General features: G+C 36.3%; 1 protein-coding gene across 7 annotated transcripts in view; it reads left to right on the top strand.

The window, feature by feature from the left end:
• The window catches only part of npas2 (neuronal PAS domain protein 2), a 43,847-nt gene that overhangs the window by 7,274 nt on the left and 18,836 nt on the right, over window positions 1-17,737 (top strand). For 5 of the 7 annotated variants that reach the window (XM_023404722.2, XM_023404723.2, XM_023404721.2 and 2 more), the window contains exons 1-2: window positions 8,643-9,032; window positions 16,413-16,611. In XM_023404722.2, coding sequence (XP_023260490.1) covers window positions 16,556-16,611 — 56 coding nt within the window. In that variant the 5' untranslated portion in view covers window positions 8,643-9,032; window positions 16,413-16,555. Of the gene's footprint in view, window positions 1-8,642; window positions 9,033-16,412; window positions 16,612-17,737 lie in introns of those variants that run through there. The other 2 variants (XM_023404720.2, XM_023404719.2) reach the window with 1 other exon arrangement.

Below are 17,737 nucleotides of genomic sequence, written 5' to 3'. Positions count from 1 at the left end.
AAACCTGAATTTAACAACAGAGATTTGTGTGCTTTCAGGAGGAAGCTCTGGAAATATGGACGGCAGCGTTTCATAACAAGGAAAATGAAATAGCAATAGATAGGAATGGAGACATAAGGTCATTTTTTCCATGGACTGCTTGTGGAAGGCTATTTGGGTTCAGAGCCTGTGCATAAGAGAGCGGCTGCTTGTGGTTTTACAGATGCTCACTGATGAATTCATAATGATGATATTATTCTGGATATCAGCTCAAAATGTTTCTTTGGGTAGAATTTTAAAAGAATCAATACCCTTCCACAATAATGTAATCAAAGATTTTACCTACAATCTGAGTTTGAGACAGTGGTACAAAGAAATAGCTGCATTGCCCTTTCCACCCGTGCCCTAGAATTGTGACCCACATATTTGCCCACACACTGCCTTAGGTAATTGCATCTTTTCCTGAGCAGCATCAGACAATAAAAGGCCTGAAATAATTTCGTAATACATTTAGAATTGTTGAAAGAATATAATTATAAGGAAATTTGAGAGTAGATCTACCTGGTGAAAGGATGTTGTTACTCATTGAAAGGATGTGACCACCCACTGTGAGGTGGTGCTGTGAATGTATAATTACAAGGCACTTTGGGAAAAGTATCATCAAAATCATTGACAAATGTTGTTGAATAAGTGTAAAAAGCAAACACAGAATGACTGAAAAAAAACCTACATAAAATGTACAGTTAGACTGAGCAGGAATGAGCTTACTGCACACTAAAATTATAAGCTGAATTAATCAGTTATTAGTTATAAAATAGTGTTTATTTAGTGTATAAAATGTGTAAAATCTCCAATGATTTTCATCACATTTTAATAGGAGTTCAGGATATAGGAGTAATAGGAGTAATTTCTTCAAAATACCAATGTGCCAGGTTTGTTAAGATGAAATGTAAAAATACTTAATAGTTGTATCAGTGGTATTTTTGCTTGATCGTTTATTCAAATTATTCATTGATTATTCAAATAGTAATTTTTCAATGAGTAATTGATTCAGTATCTTGCAGGTTGTTTACACAGATGCAGTTATAAAGAGCATGGTGAAAGGGCATGTGTTTTTCCCTTAGTGCACAGCAGGTGAGGATGTGTTAGGCTCTATTGTGACAGGATTGTCCAGCGGGTAGAGCTCAGTCAGTGCAAGGGTTCAGCTGTTGCCCAAGGGGGGATTAGTGTGAAGCTGCTGCTTAGTTGAGATGGACAACGCTTATGGGAAAGCACAGCTCATGAGGGGCACAATGATTTGTTTCTTAACTGACCAGTGCCTTTTTTCTATTGGCTGTTCCATGGAAGAAAATGCTGTTTGGAGTGAGAAATGCCCCAAATAGTCCATTCTGTGATTTCTTTCCAATTTCCTTGCTCTGCTGTTGGATAAGGTCCGAAGTCGTAGCCAGTGGTGCTCCATCTATACTGAATTATGTGGTACAAAATGTCCCTGAGTAGAACATTGTGTAACTTCAAGCCAACCAACAGTGTGAATGGACAGAAGAGTGGTTATGCAGAAATGAGCCACCATTTCCTGTGATAAGGTGATTTTCTTCAGTTACTGCAGGTGGAACATCTAAGGCTGATGTGATGTTCTTATCTTTCTGAGAGAGGACAAAGCTCAGATGTTTGAAACATTTAGGCATCAGTCTTACCCTAAATAAGGAAATCTTAAAAGTTTTTTCCATGTATTTATTATTGCCAATTATCTAAAATAAGGCTTCAGCTATCTTACATCTTCGACATCTATATCATTCTAAGCTGTGAATTACAGTATTCATTTGAGATTTTTTTTTATATACAATATTATCTGATATCAAGCACAGGGATTATTAATTCAATTTTTTGGTTTTATTTGTGAAAAAAACAGTTAGTTACCAAGTAAATCATCTCTTTAGCCTATCTTTAAACCCAGTATTAAATAGGCATCACTGCTGTTACAATGTATTGAGAGTGAGTATAGGTTGTTACAGTGATGAAAGCGTACAGCCAGGAACTTTATTAATATTCATCAGACTAACAAATGGGTTTTGTGTATGAAAAATATCCTAGACCTGAAGAAAATGGAAACCAGTGGCTTAATGGACATAGTTGCCATGGTTGGGGGAAAATAGACACCACACATTGTTACCATGGGAACACAGAGTGAACAGCAGTGCCACAGTCTAATTAATGACAGTCAGTGCCTCAGCAGAGGGCTACGATGACATCATCAATACCAGTATCACAGATGTAGCTAGAGGCAATATGGCTTAATGTCTGAGTGATTATCAAAATAATCCAGTTTTTCACTGATGTAAAGGCGAGCAGTTTGGACAAAGGTACAGGATGTAAAGAACCCAACACTAAGCATTTATTATGTAGTGAGGCCTGCTTATCAGCACTAAATGTCATCTCATTATCCAATAGCATGACCTACATAAAAGAGCGGAACTAATCTCTATGTAGGCGGATGGTGAATAATGCAGTAAAATGTGGGAGATCTTTATGAATCTTAGATGTCTCACACTTGTTGGTTGCTGGCATAGCAATTTAGTTCAGAATGATCCTATATCATCATTCTGGCATTGTTCACTTCCTCAGCATTGTTTAGTACCAATTTGTGTATGTATTTTCTATTGGCATTAATTCAGTTTTGTTAAATAACAAGCAGCAACTCACCCTGCATCAATATGTCAATAAACCCTTCTGAGTTACTCTGAGATATCACTTTAGCTTGCAACTTTAGAGGTACATCATATTAGGTGAGATATTTATTTAACAAGACTTGCATGTGAAACTGCACTTTGGCAAAGCAGTGCTTTGAGCAAAATCCTAATATCAGCATGCTAACATGCTCCTAAAGACAATGCTAACATGCTTATGTTCTATAGGTTTAATGTTTACCATGTTCACCATCTTAGTTTTCTGTGTATGCATGCAAAAAATTGCTAATTTGGACTAAGCACAAAGTACAGATGCGGCCTATATGGGTGTCATTAGTTTGCATATATGTGTTCATAAAGCAAAGTGTTGGACAAATCTTTTTAGCAAAAATTTTAGCTGATGATGGTGCTGGATGAAAGGTCATTTTGATAACTATTACAATTTATCCTGAGGGGAACATGAGTACTCAGCTCACATAGCCATTCATCCAGTATAGTTGTTGTGACATTTCACTCAAAGCCACATATGTGAACAGGATACATCATCTGGGAATCCTGATCAAATGTGGACCAAATAGTTTAACTGACCGACAGATCAACACTGTCATCCTTAAAGCCATGCTGCTAGCATGGATAAAATATACCAGTCTTATCTTTGCAAGCCACAAAGTTTGGCTGCAGTAGAGAAGCCCATCCATGCTAAATCACAGTCTTTAGATTTGCTCTGTTGGCCCAAAGGAAATTATTTGTCAGTTACACAGCAGAAGGTATTTGTGCTATAAATTGTTGAGTTAAGAACTTCAGAATTGATCAGGCTGTTGAAGAAAATGAATGCCCTCTGTGGCTGACTAAGCATTATGCATGCGTTATTGGAGCTTGAGGGAAAAAGAATTGATAGCAAAAACAAAAACTATTAAGAGACAATGCAAATACATTACTGTTACTTTGCAGGAACTATTGTGAATGAGTTGCTAAAATGAACTAAATTTCTGTAGAACCTTTGCCTTTCTCATCCTTTTAGTATCCTTTGGTGTAAAGCAATCACAGACTAGACAGGTTGGTAAATACGAATGTTCTGTGTGAAGTTTATTGACATCATGTTGCATGATTTCTGTGTGTTGAAGGTCAGTTTTTAGACAGTTACCTCTCATCTCCATGTGGAGCCACAACGTCGCTCTGTGGCCTAATTATACGCTGTTTCAGGAGTTTTCAACTCCTGCATCACTTATTCATCATCTATGTTTTTTTTGTCTTTTTTCATTTATGTGACACAGTCTATTGCACCCATTTCTATCAAATGTTATGTATAAATAGAACTGATTACTTTTCAAGCTCTTGTAAACCACAGTTCCTCAATGTTGGCTTGTGGTCTTCGAGATCTGATAGCAATATAAACCAAGACAGACCTTGTTATCTCACTTCATACTTCATGTATTTTTATGATCAAAGCTGTGTTCAAATGATGGTACAGAGGTTGAAAACATTTATACTTTCTTATTGAATAGAAAGTTTATTTCTTATTTAGTAGATTAAACTATACATACATTAAAATGTACATTACACGTGGCCTCATGCTGTTTGTGTTCTTACTGTTGTGTTCATATAAGATCACTTTGCTATTACACAGTAAAATTAATTTTAGTGTGAGTTATGGATTGTTCTTGTTATAGCTTTTTTTTTTTTTTAGATATCTCTTTATAGTTATCAAACTGCAAGGGAATGGGCTGTAGTGTTGACATTTCTTCTGACACTTTCTGATAACTGAAGACTCAAGAAACCATTAAGGTCCATTATAATATCCACCCATCCATGCAAACTCCACATTTAAAAGCCCCCATTTAATTTAATAGATCTAGCTGAATGAAAACATTTTAACCGTACAAAGTAAACATGGATTTACATTACAAAAAATACAAATTTGCTTGTATCTATTAATGTAAATAAAGAAAAATCAGTGGTAGTTTTAATTTCTTCAGCTGTTCAGACTGAATAAATGTTGGTAGTGATATAGTAGAATACCCCATACAAAACTGAAAACTCTGCTACACAAAACCTTTTTAAGTGATCATTCTTGATTGAAACATAAAAGATCACAATTATTTGTATCAACATTTAACTCTGAAAGTTTGGCTTTAAAATGAAGCGAAAAACTAGGATGCAAATGACTTGCTTTGGTTGACCCCCATGGTTGCTGCTGATGGTAGAAAAAGTGTTTATAGAAACACGCAGTTGCAGACATAATGACACGTGCATCGGTACTAATTTAATACTAGTTTACTCTGGTTGACAGCATATTTTGCATAGTGTCTCATTCTGAGTTGAATCACTTTTATAATAGCCAAACAATTACCGTATAGTTGATTTGATTGGATTACTTTTACCAGCAATTTCCTCATTTGGGAGGGTACAGTAACAATAATTTTATTGTTCCTGATGGTTATATGTAGTGTTATTTTTATCAGCTATCACCTATAAGTTACCCTAGTTACTGAGAAGAAAATTATTGCCATTTGGTTTTGCCCAGCCCTACCTACTAACTCAGTGTCTGTCATCCACCTGACTTTCATGTCTTGCAGACATGACAGAAACTGGAACAGCAGTGTGATACACAGTGGGAGCTCCACACAGAAAGGGCCAACGTGGGGAATTGAATTTGGCCAGTGTAGTTGGGGGCCTCTGTGGTGCCTGGTGGCCTCACTGTGTTGAGTCCGTCTGAAATGTAACATGTTTGAAAGTTTCAACCAATACAGAGGTGCAGAACAAGGATTTTATGTCCTATGTGATTTACTGTTATTTAGTTCATAAACTCCAATATAATGAATGTCTGCTTTTACCTTTCTATAAGAAGCATATTGTGGCTGCTTGGTTAGAAGCTCAGCAGACAATTTGATTGATTAGCCATTGCTTTCATGATAAACACATATCTAAATACACAGCACATGTTTAGTGTTAATGACTGTGTGCAAGAGATGCCACTGTACCTGCAGTCACAGTTTTTAAATGTTATCATCTCAGTACAAAAGATTTACCACTCAATTGAGCACAAAGATGTGGTCATTTAGTTTGTGTGGTATAAGTCACTGGAGGACCAGAGAGACTGGCTGTGCTTCTGTGACACCATTTCTCACAAGATGGTTAAAATTATATCATAATGGTACAATATCATAAGCCAGATCAGTCATCAAAATCTGGACTTCTGCAACAGCTGCAGTCTGAATCGGCTGTGGGAAAGTGTGACTCATTACATGAAGATGGCCATTGAGACAAGTGGTCTGCATATCTATCATTGTCTCAGCTGTGTGTCTCAAGCTCATGGTCTCTTGGAGAGTAATTTTAATCGTAAAACATTGAATAAGGAGGACTGGCAGAGCCAGAGGCAGCCATTTGGTTTGCTTTGACTTGACTTCAAATCACATGTCCACAGACTGGTGTCTGTCTGATTTGCAATAAAATTTATTTTGTTAGTTTGATAGTTGCTATCTTAATGATAAAATCTGTCTATTTTAAGAATATGGCAATAAAAAATGTAGAACACAAAATAAAGATTTTTGTGCAGCTCAGATTGTACTGTAGCCACAGTATTTCATATTTCTTTATATTACATCTTACAACTTTGACAACTTTATTGATTGCGAAAAATGTTCAAACAGGCCGTTGGTACTCACAGGCCATTGCTCACCATCTCCATCATGAGAGTCTCCATTTGTCTAATTGAGAACATGCACTAAAGGTTTTCTGATTGACCAGACTGACCTGTCAAAGCAGTCGGTGCTCATGTGCTCTTTTGTCTGTACTCTTCACTCATATGACAAGTGGCCTTTATCACAAGACCATCTATTAGGGAAACTCTTCTATGCAACCTGAACGTCCAGGATTGAAAGAAAAGGAAATTGTGAGATACAGCATCAAAATAAGAGCCACAAACTGAGTTGTGACAAAATATCAAAATCTATAACTGAAGTACACATTCCTTGTCAGAAATTTGTTAGATATAACTAAGTCAATACAGGCCAGAGGGAAAAATCCTTTAGTGATAATCACGATGTACAAACAGCTTAGCAGCTGGTGTCCTGATGGATCAGTGTCATAAGAGTTATACCATGTACAGTTTAGTGATATTCTTGGTTTGAAACAGACTTTGGACCAGTGTTATACTGTATGTCACTCTCCACATGTGCTTGTTAGCTGTGGCTTTATGGATGGCACTGTCATCCACCACTTTGGTCCAGACTGAAATATTTCAATAATGAAATTTGATGCAGACATTCATCCCTCCCGCAGTATAAATTATTCTAACTTAACTTTTCATCGAGTGTCATCAGGCCAAATTTTTATTTGGCCCGTGCTTTGCTTTATGAACAAATTTCTACAAATTTAATGACATTCCCATCAGCCTCAGCTGTACTTTGTGTTTCATGGTAATTAATTAAATGTTAGCATGTTACCATGCTAGCATTTGATGGTGAACATGTTGAGCATAATACCTCCTAAACATCAGCATGTTAGCATTGTCATTGTGAGCCTGCAGCATTTAGCTCAAAGCACCAATATGTAGCCTCACAGAGCTGTAGACTCCTTGTCTTGTTTCAATGTAAACTATTTACTAAAAAGGGGAAGAATTGGCAAAAGCAATTAAAAACAGTAAAGATGTTCCAGCACCACTTTTTTCCTTCCTGATTCTGATACCTGAACTTGTGTATCGGCCCATACTGAGTACTGATCCGATACCACAGCTGTACTCTCCTAACCCTGAATGGATGTGATATGATTGCTGTCATTGTTGTATGGCATGGCTCAGGTTAAACCCTTGAACATGAACAGATACATGAATGCCATATCAATGTCAATCATAAAAAAAAAAATTCTAGGACAGTTCCAACACTAGTTCTAAAACATGTACCACTCCTCAAAATGAAAGCCTTTCATACTTTACACATTGTGTTCTTACTGGTTTGACTTTCCAGTGTAACATATTGCTGATGTTTTGCTAATAATTAATGTTATACTATTTGTTGGAAAGAGTGGCGAAGAAGAATTGCTGTTTTATCTGGGTATGAAACTATAAAGTTTATTAATAAATTACGTGGGATCAGATTGGTGATTGGTGGTGGACTTGTGAACTTGCCAATACAGTATTCTTGACAGTATCTTAAGCGATTCTGATACTAGTATCTTATCAAAACAACTCAAAACAACATTAAACTTTAATCAACAGAAACATAAAGGCGATTTTTAAGAATTTGTAATGTTTTTAAAGCTCATTTCATTTTGCAGCCCAAGGGTTGGGAACTACTGAACTAGGTGATACAACCCAATGTTTATTTTCTCTTCAAAGATGAAATAATGGTATTCAATGCAATCAAGTTTGGTAGCCCCTCCTCATTAACACCCTGCTGCCCCTGAGTAAGGCCTGAACTCCAGCTGCTACAGTGGAGCTACTTAGTGGCCAGCAGATGAGATAGATAGATGGATATGTTCTAATATAATTCCAATGAGGTTCGCTCAGTTGTTTATGAACAATGAAGAGACATAACACAGATTTAAAATGGCCTACCAGTATTAACAAGTGTGAAAATGTTTTGCTAAGAAGCTGCTAAGAAGTCTGGGGTTGCATATTTAACAAATAACTAAGATCACATTCAGGTTTGTCATAAAAATAAATCAAGAAATAAACAGGCTATTCTTCAGAGATAAATGTGGACCTGCCTGATAGATTAAGGGCTACTTGTCATGCTTCCATGGCCAAGTGGTATTAGGCTTCACTTCAGACCGTACCATTCACAATTTCACACCCTGTGTAAACTACGTTGCAAATCCATATTACACATATAGGCAGTTCTTCATTACAATACTCTAAATGGCTTTTAGTGTGGTGCTATTATGCATTAAGCACGTGTTAAAGATTACAATCGGCTCCCTCCTCCCGGTCAGTAAAGGTTTCTTTCGGTTGTGTTGCACAGGCGACTGCTTATACTGCTGCCGTCGTTAGCCGAGTATTGAGCTACCAGCTGACCTACTTTCTCTGTTCTCAGCCACTCAGTCCTGTTTACAAGCCACTGCCAGCGGAGGATGTGGAGTACAGTGCCTGGAAAATAGACGGACACAGCCCACAAAGACCACGAATGAGAAATTTGGTCGTGTGTTGTTGATAAATTGGGACTGCCAAAGCCGCAGACAGCTCACCGGCGATTAATAACAGCACGTTATTAACTTAGGCGTTGTTATGCAATTTAACGCTTTCAGAGCTCTCTCCGGGTCAGTCAGACGCTGGTGGCTGTGCTCAGCTGCTATGCTGTAGTTTAAAGAAAATGACTGGATTGATTAAAGTTAACTGTGGATATTTATTTCTGCTGGAGACCCGTTTTCAAGGTACGTGAGATTTAATTTAAGGTTTCAGTTTCGCGTCACTCTGATAGAGGAGCGGAAAATGTCATATCGCTGCCATTCGTTTACACTGTATAACATCAAAGTTCACGAGTGGCCTCTTTCCAAATTAAAGTGGAGGTGGTCGACCGCATGATTAGCCCCTGTCAAGACCTCGTTAATCATTTACTACAAGACTCGGTGTAGGCTGAAGATATATTTTGTCAAACACAGGAGTCTATATCAGCAGCTACATATACTCAGCGCTCTTGAATGCTGCTTACATGTTTTTAGCTCTCTGTCATCAAGTGCCCTGGTTACAAGGTTGAAATAACCTATTTTTTTTTTTCCGTTGTACCATTGCTGATGACATTCATGGCAAAACACTAAAGGGATTTTCGTCACTGGCTCCTCAAAGACGCTAGATAGCAAAATGTTAAATGTCACAGGAAAAGAATTCCTTGAATAATTTCTCAGCAAGCTTAGGTCAGGCTGATGTTACCCAACCTGGCAGCTTTAAGTCTACTGGAGTTCACATTTCTCTGACTAACCCACAGTTTTATTGTTCTCAAGGCATTTTGGGTTTCATATTTGCACCTGACATGATTTTCTATAGAGAGATTTCCTCTGTTTAACCCTGTGCTGAAGTGTGGTAGCATTACTTATTTACCATGTACATACTACGAAGTTAAAGGGTCATTGAGTGCACTCATTGGCCTTTCCAGTGTTTTTCATTTGTAAGTGTGTAACCAAAGCGCCTCCTGTTTCCTTATCACTTACAGAGAGCTTTCCTTAAGACAGAAATCACAACAGAAAACTGAGACTTTTCTTTTTCTTTTTTGAGAAACTGACCTGTTCTTACATGTTAATAGAAATGAAATATTTGAAAAGCATTTTTGAATTTTTGTTTATGTTTACACATCTGTGTATACTGTATATATGGACTAAATATGTGATGACTAGCAGTTGTATATTGGTTAGATTAATATTTAACCATAATAACCATCTTATGGGGAAATAAAGCAAATGAGTTTATGGTAATTCTGTACAAATATGATTTCATGTTAAATACAATCCAAACAGATTACATTACGTGTTAAAACAAATATAATGTATTAAGTACAAAAATATGGTCTAGCATGTTTTTTGTGTTTATAGACATTGCAGTGTTTAGTGAAGTGGTGTTATGAAGTATTGGAAATAAACTAAAAAAATAGATTAAATAAACATCCAGATTGACTGAAACTTAGCTTGTCCAGGCCCTGTTAGTGTTTACCTGACAGCTTGACCTGCCGGATCAAAACCAGATGCAGGTGGTCAGGAAATGTAAACTTTATGGCAAGCAGACAGTAGTACCCTAGACTTCAGGGTTGGATTAACAAGTAGCCAAAACTCATCCATCTGTCAGTGAGCTGTCTGGGTTCAATACCATAACACTTTTTAAAGAATGTTGTTGGCTTTCAGAAAGCTTTCAGATATTAATTTTCATGTATGTGTGTGTGAGTGTGTGTGAGCAGGTGAAACATTAGCATGAACATCATAAACCTTGTTAAAAAGTCCCCTGTTGATAACAATAGTGGTTAGCTGAATTTATTTGGTGGATTTATTGTGCTATTCCAGGGAAGAGATTTTTCAGTACTACTTTTTAAAAAGCTAAATTTACCAGTTATATCTAATGGCTTTATGAATATTTGCTATTTAATTTGTCATGGGGAATAATACAGTCATCAATGGTGATGATAAACATTTCTTTTTTTGTGACCTTTCAATCTGGGGACTTTAATATTCTGATTTTTTTTTTCTTATGTTCGATCTAGCACTTGATTTGTTTATTTATTTATTTTTACAAAATATGTGTGTTCTTTATTATTGCTTAATAATGCATTTCTAAGTATTTTTTAACCTTTAATTAAGCCATTATTTACTATTTATTTTTTTATTCAAAGTGTGCCTTTTTTTGAAAGCAGTACAGATTTTTCTCATGGAGTTTACATGTGACCTAAAGTGGTTTGTGCATTTTTTATGGTTTTGATACTCAGGCATGGACTATAGCTCACATTACAATTTTCTGTATGTATGTAAATCAGTGACGTGAGTCCCCTTCATTAACCATTTCTGCTTTGGTGGTTAAAAACCAGGAGCGGGTGATAAGAATATGGTTTTTCTATTCTGATAAAGTTTCTGGAAAATCAATTGAGAAACTGTATATGAATGGGCATGTTTTTGGCTGATCCAGAGAATTAAACACCAGACAAATAAAGCTGCATCATCACACTGATGCATAATGCCAGTATTGCCATAAAGCAGTTCTGCTCCTTGATTTGTATTATTGCCCATAATGGCCTAATATGTCCAGAGATATTAAAGGCATAGCTACTACAATGTAAATGCTATGGTTAAATCAATGATTACTGACAAATTTATATAGTAATAGTAATAAGAACCCAAAGTCAGGAGAAAAAATACCAGTTGAATTATTTATAAACTGGCTCTGGCTCTGTCTAGATGCAAGGATGCAAGGTAATTGTGCAAGACATAGCTCTAATTTGGGAGTTGTACAATACATTATGGGCAGTTCTTTCCCAGTATGATATAGATCAACAGAGTAGGCGTTTTTGGTCTTTGTGCTTAAAGTAGATTAAAGATAAACTGCACTGCTATATGAAATACAGAGCAAACACCATGCATGCTACAACATTAGCATTATGAGGTAAAAAGTCTGGATTTTATACTTATCTAATGCACTAAGGACTCATCAGCCTCATTCATCAATTTCTTCTTCAGTCCACAAAGAGATACCGTGAGGGAAAGTTGAGGAAATGCCAAAACGAAAATCTAAAGACGTCGTACCGGAATCAAAACGCAAAAGGAATTTTAGTATTTCTGAAGTGGAGGTACTGCTGCAGGAAGTGAGCCACAAACGAGCGGTTAGGTGTTAATGTAGCGTTCATTTATTTTAAAAGACCATAATGTTTTGTAGAAATAACAAAAGTTATTTTTTTTAAATATTATAAATTACAAAAATATTATTGTAATTTAAATAATATAATATTATATAACTGTAGAACAGAAGAAAATGCAATAACCACTTAATTTGCTCAAACATGTCAGCATTCAAATGTGCGTAAGAGTACTCTTGAGTGTGCATAGATTCTGTTCTTCACTAAGAACAAATCCCAAATAAGAAAACATTGGTGAATGTCAGAATATTCGTAAAAAGTGCGTAAGTGGGTTTTAGGAAGAAATTTCTTCTTTAGAATGGTTGGTGAATGAGGCCCAATGATTTCTTAAGCTATATCTGTGACTATATGGTGTGTCAACAATATGCAGTCCTTATGTGTTAAAGCTGGTATGCCAGCCACACCCCAGTCACTGACGTCAAAACAGGTATTCTGTCTTTGACATCTACAGGGAAATATCTTCTGTGAACATCAGGACCCAACCTATCATCTGTGCCCAATGCCATTTAGAAGCCACTTAGTGTGAAGTTACTGATGCTATCAATAACAACCTGATTGCATCAGCGGTATAATTCATCATTAACTAGGGGCTACACACAGATGTTGATAATCCCTAAAGGATCTGTCAGATACAGTAACATGACAGTGTTGCAGTATTACAAATAGTTTTAGTCTTCATTTCAAGGTGTAGCTGCAGCGTGTGTGTGACCCTTAATGTTCAAACACCAGCACAGTGTGTGTTTGCAGTGGAGGAGTATATCTTCAGCAACAAGCAGACTGTGTGATTTCAGCAAGTCACACTGATACACTTTTTTCTCATCAAAGCCATCAGTGGTTTCAGTTACAGTACATTGGTATTTAAAATGTAAATAAGACTGGTAGTAACTTTTAAGATTTGTTGGATGTTTAGGAATGCAACACTGGATACAAACACTAAATATGCAACTGCTGCTTGCCTCAGAAAAGCTAGTAAATACGTTTACTGGACCTTAAATTGAATGTATGAAGGGACAGCATTATATCCTGCAAGGCGATATAGAGGATGTGAGGTGCAGTTGAAGCAGCAAGTGTCTTTCCTCCATTAAACTTTAAAATGAAACCTAAATTCTCTCAAGAAAAACAGTGTAATTCCTCCATTGAGTTTCCTCTTTGTAAGGTTATGCATAATAATAAAATAATTAATAGTCAGAGCAATAACCTCCCTCTCTTTTATAGCCTGTTTACAAACAGACCAGAGTTTGGTCATGAACTTGAACTTCAGTGTAGTGACTTCTGCCATGAGGTCAGGTTGCTGGTTAAAGGTTTTAAATACCTGAAGGCACAAGTGTAACTAGACTCTCGTGTTTTTGAGCTGTTAACCTTGCAAGGTGTGGATTAACCTCAATTCGCTAAAAGAATGCAGGCTGATATGTTAGGTTTCATTTTACACACCTTTGTAGAGTGAAGACATATAAGTTAAAGCTGCATAAAGGAATTCCTGATGCATCTAAAATTGAAGATCTTTTTTGTTGATTTTCCAAATAGGCATTTTAACAGTATTTTAAATTCATTTACCATTATTAATTTGTGTATGTTGTCTATAAAGGAGGTTTGTTTTCTGGTTTTGTCAGAATGCACCTCAGACAAAAGATTCCCATTTTGTTACTGTATCAACATTTCAGTAATGTTTTTTTTGTTTGGTTTTTTTTTAGTTAAGAGGTCTTCATCTCACATTGTAACACTTTAATCCATTTAAAGCAGTAGTTTGACAGTAATCATGTCAAGGCAGTAAATGTTTCGGACCAAGCATTACTGTTTCCCAGCGATAGCAACTGTTTTTTGTTGTTGTTGTTTTTTTGTTGAACATAAACAGAATGTCATGGACAATTTAGGAAACATTAAAATTGTGATGGCCAATTAAATTATAAATTTAACAATGTAGAATTTCAGTCTTCAGTTGTTCAACAATCCCTTGAGATTCCTGTGCTATGATTGCAAACTTTCTCCGTGCTACCTTTACTGCTTTCTTTTCTATATCAATATAAAACACTTGTTTCAAAGTAGATAGAGACTATGTTCATGGTTCAAAATCACTGACTTAAAGTAGGAAATGGGATGTGAAACTGAGCTTCCTATGTTTAAGTCAAACACTTTGTATGCCCACACATCTTCCGGCATTGGAACTACACTGCACTGGAAGTTTCTCCCATCTCCACACAGGATCTCTGGAGCTCAGACAGAGTGACCATCGGGTTCTTGGTCACCTCTCTTACCAAGACAATTCTCCCCCAATTGGTCGGTCTGGCAGGATGGCTAGCTCTAGGAAGAGTCCTGGTTGTTCCACACTTTTTTAAGAATTTAAGAATTATGGAGGCCACTGTGCTCAACACTATCCCGTCTCTGAGCTCTGCAGGCAGTTCCTTCAGCTCATGGCTTGGTTTTGCTCTGATATTTATGTAAACAGGTGTGTGCCTTTCCAAATCATGTCCAATCTATTGAATTTGCCACAGGTGGTTTCCAATCAAGGTGTAGAAACATCTAAAACATGATCAAGACAAAAGGGAAGCACATCAGCTAAATTTCAAAGTAAAGGGTCTAACAAAGAAATTGTGAATCACTATATGCACTTAAATTACAGAGGAACCAAAAATAAATTATAGTTAAATGATTGATTGTGCCTCCTGAACAGGACAAGGATTTTTACAGTGAAGATTGCGATAAGGCAAGGAAAAGGGGAGCAAATCAGAAACTATCTGTTGGATGAATGACAACAACAGGATTGTATGAGCATGACAGTTCTGTCAACAACAACTGTTGGGTTTTAAAGGAAGAAGCAGCTTTTAGATTTTCACCTAGTTAACCTGAAACCAACGCATAAGTAGCATGCTTTTATCTTACCAGTGGGGATTTTTGGTATATCAACTGATATATAATATAGATTATAATCTTTTAGAGGCATTCTTCACATTTTTCAAATTCTACACATAAGGATTTTATTTGAGATTATGTTGCCTGATAAGAGAGTATGAATTTGAGGATTTCAGTGATGACGCAAATGTTTATTGAATAAAACCATAGACATAATCAGTACTTACATGGGGAGATGTCACAAGGGTAAGACATTGCTGTTTAATCATATTATAATTTAAAGAAATCCCATGTGTCCAGTGCTGATGCAAATCAATCTCGTAGTAGTAAACTGACAAATGAGTTTCTAAAATCAGCTGACTGTCACTGGCTTGATTTTTTTTCCTCTTATACTGTATGTTACACCTTTGAGAAATGTCTTGAGCTGCACTTGAAATGTATGCTTTCCTAATAAGTCTTTACATATTTACATCACTGTGGATAAAGTCATTTTAGTGATAAACAACTGAAATGATGGTTAAACAGCTACAGTTGTATGTTCGTATATGCTATGGGAGGAGAGAAAAATGGGTTAGTAGGGAATATTGAAACCCAAGATTAAAAAGATATTCCTATAATGAAATAGCTCTATTTCATTATAAGATTGTACTGCTTTTCTATTGCAAAAAGGGGCATACAAACCTGCTCAGACTAGTTTTAAGGCAAGTGTTAACCTTAATTTTCTTTTATTAGATAGAGACTAATAATCTTTAAGGAGGTAATTATTCAGGGTTGTACCAACTCACTCTTACATTTCCATGTTACCAAATATTTCTCTACTGATATTGGCTCTCATTTGACTTGTTGATGATGGAAAATGCAATAACTGGTAGTTTCCCCAGAGGCCACTTGTGTACATCACTCAACGTGGATGTGAAATAAAGACAAACACAGATGACTGCCTGAATTCTCATCACCCACCAACTGTAATTATAATTTGGATATAATATATATACAATGTAAGATATTTCTAGACCACAAAACCATGAACTATTTTAATCAAGGTAAAAGGAAAGTTTGTCTGTTGTTTTCCAACTGGAACATGATGATGACTCTGAATAATATAACTGCTCTTTGTTATTGTGAGTATTTCAGATTTTTTAGGTGACTAACATGATTTATGTTCTGTTAACCACATGAAGAAAAAGAAAACCTTTTTTTTTACATGCAGAAACGTCATTGATAACTGCAAATGAATACATCCTTATGTTGTTTCATTGCTGCTGAACAAGGCTCCAGTCTTTGAGTTCTTAGTTTGGAGGAGGTGGCCATTCTACTCTCTCTTTTTTTTATGCTGGGTTATCAAAAGAGATGTCTGCTTCAGACAATTTTCTAGGTCAAGGGAGCTCCTCCTGTGCAAAAACCCTTCTTTAGTGATGAAGTACTGGTAGAAACTGAAGATGCTTTATGCACTTTACATTGTATTATGGCTTTTCAACAAAGCACCTTATGTTAACACGAATTTATGCAACACAGTTTTTCATCCTGAGCAACATGCCCACTTTCAGGATGCTGTAATCAGTTTTGTCTGTGTTCACAGGTTTTGGTGTTTCTTTGGTGAACTGGAGGCAGTGGTGGGCAGCTGGTCTGCGGTAGAATTTTCCAAAAGAGCGTTCAGACAAGGTCAGCACGGATGGGACTTATAAGACTTCAGAAAGGGCCTGGTTGGAAAAGGGAGTGACTATGGACAACCTTTCTGACTTCGGTGGCCCCTGTCCATCCACCCGCCGGGAATGGGAGTGAGTTTGTGAATTTTCTAATCAATATGTATTTATCCTCTATATTGTTCAAATTGTTCTTCAACATTTTAATTATTCATAGCAGAGATGTTGCATTAATACACATAAATGTTGAAAGAAACCTCAGCTGGGATATGTTGTGTGTGCATGTAAATGCCCTACTTTGCTTTACCAGATGTCTCATATCCTGGATGACTCATGACATGAGTAATTTGGCTTTGACATACAAATTCTAAACAATCTCCTTTGTAGATTGTGAGCCACATTCATGGCTAAATGGTTAATGATTGGTTAATAATTAAAAAATTATTCAATATAATTCAAAAGAAATTTATTAAACACAAAATGCCCCTGGCTTTTTTTTTTTTTAGCTGATAACGCAGACTAGATGCATTTTTCCATTCATCAGTTGAGCTGCTGAACAATAGTTCAATGTGTTGCACAGTTCAGACCCACATTTTTTCTTTGAAATAAATTGAGTTGAGCTGCTAGTCAGAAAGACATTTTTCAGTCAATCTATGGCAAAGAGATAAAGAGAAATGGATGAGAATGTGGGTTGACTAGGCATGTGATGATGATAGGAGGCAAGTGTGTCAGTGAAAGTGGTTAAGAAGGATTCAGATGACTAGGATTTTTACAGAAATTTGCAACTTTTGTAATTGTATACAACACAACAATGCACATGAGAACATGTTAAATGTGTGTAAAAAGATATCTCGATTATTAAATTTCAGTTCTGAATATCTGAAGAAATTTGTGTCATGCACAGTGTCTTACCCCAGTTTGAGCTGGAGTGTGCTACAGTTTCACACAGATGCAATCAAAGCACTTAAATGAATCACTGTGTTGCTATATTAATATTGATTTATAACAACAAAGAATTACACTCACACACAGAGTTTGGATTACAAGCACAGCTCATTTTACTGACTTAAACTTCCACTGCTTGCTTATTGTTTTACTTGCAGGCTCTATGACGTACTGTATCTCATACCACTTAATCTCCTCTCCTATTCATGCAGGCTTTATACAATTCATGTATTTCCGTTGCATTGCATTCAGTGTAGACACACTGTTAAAGGAAACACTTGTGTTGATACCATATTGTCACATTATTATATGATCA

Source organism: Seriola lalandi, unplaced genomic scaffold (assembly GCF_002814215.2).
Source record: "Seriola lalandi dorsalis isolate HSWRI2012SDOR001 ecotype SW California unplaced genomic scaffold, Sedor1 jcf7180002054256, whole genome shotgun sequence".
Lineage (NCBI taxonomy): Eukaryota > Metazoa > Chordata > Actinopteri > Carangiformes > Carangidae > Seriola > Seriola lalandi.
The sequence above is the reverse complement of the archived record's forward strand: the minus strand, read 5'-3'. Positions and strand labels throughout refer to the sequence as shown.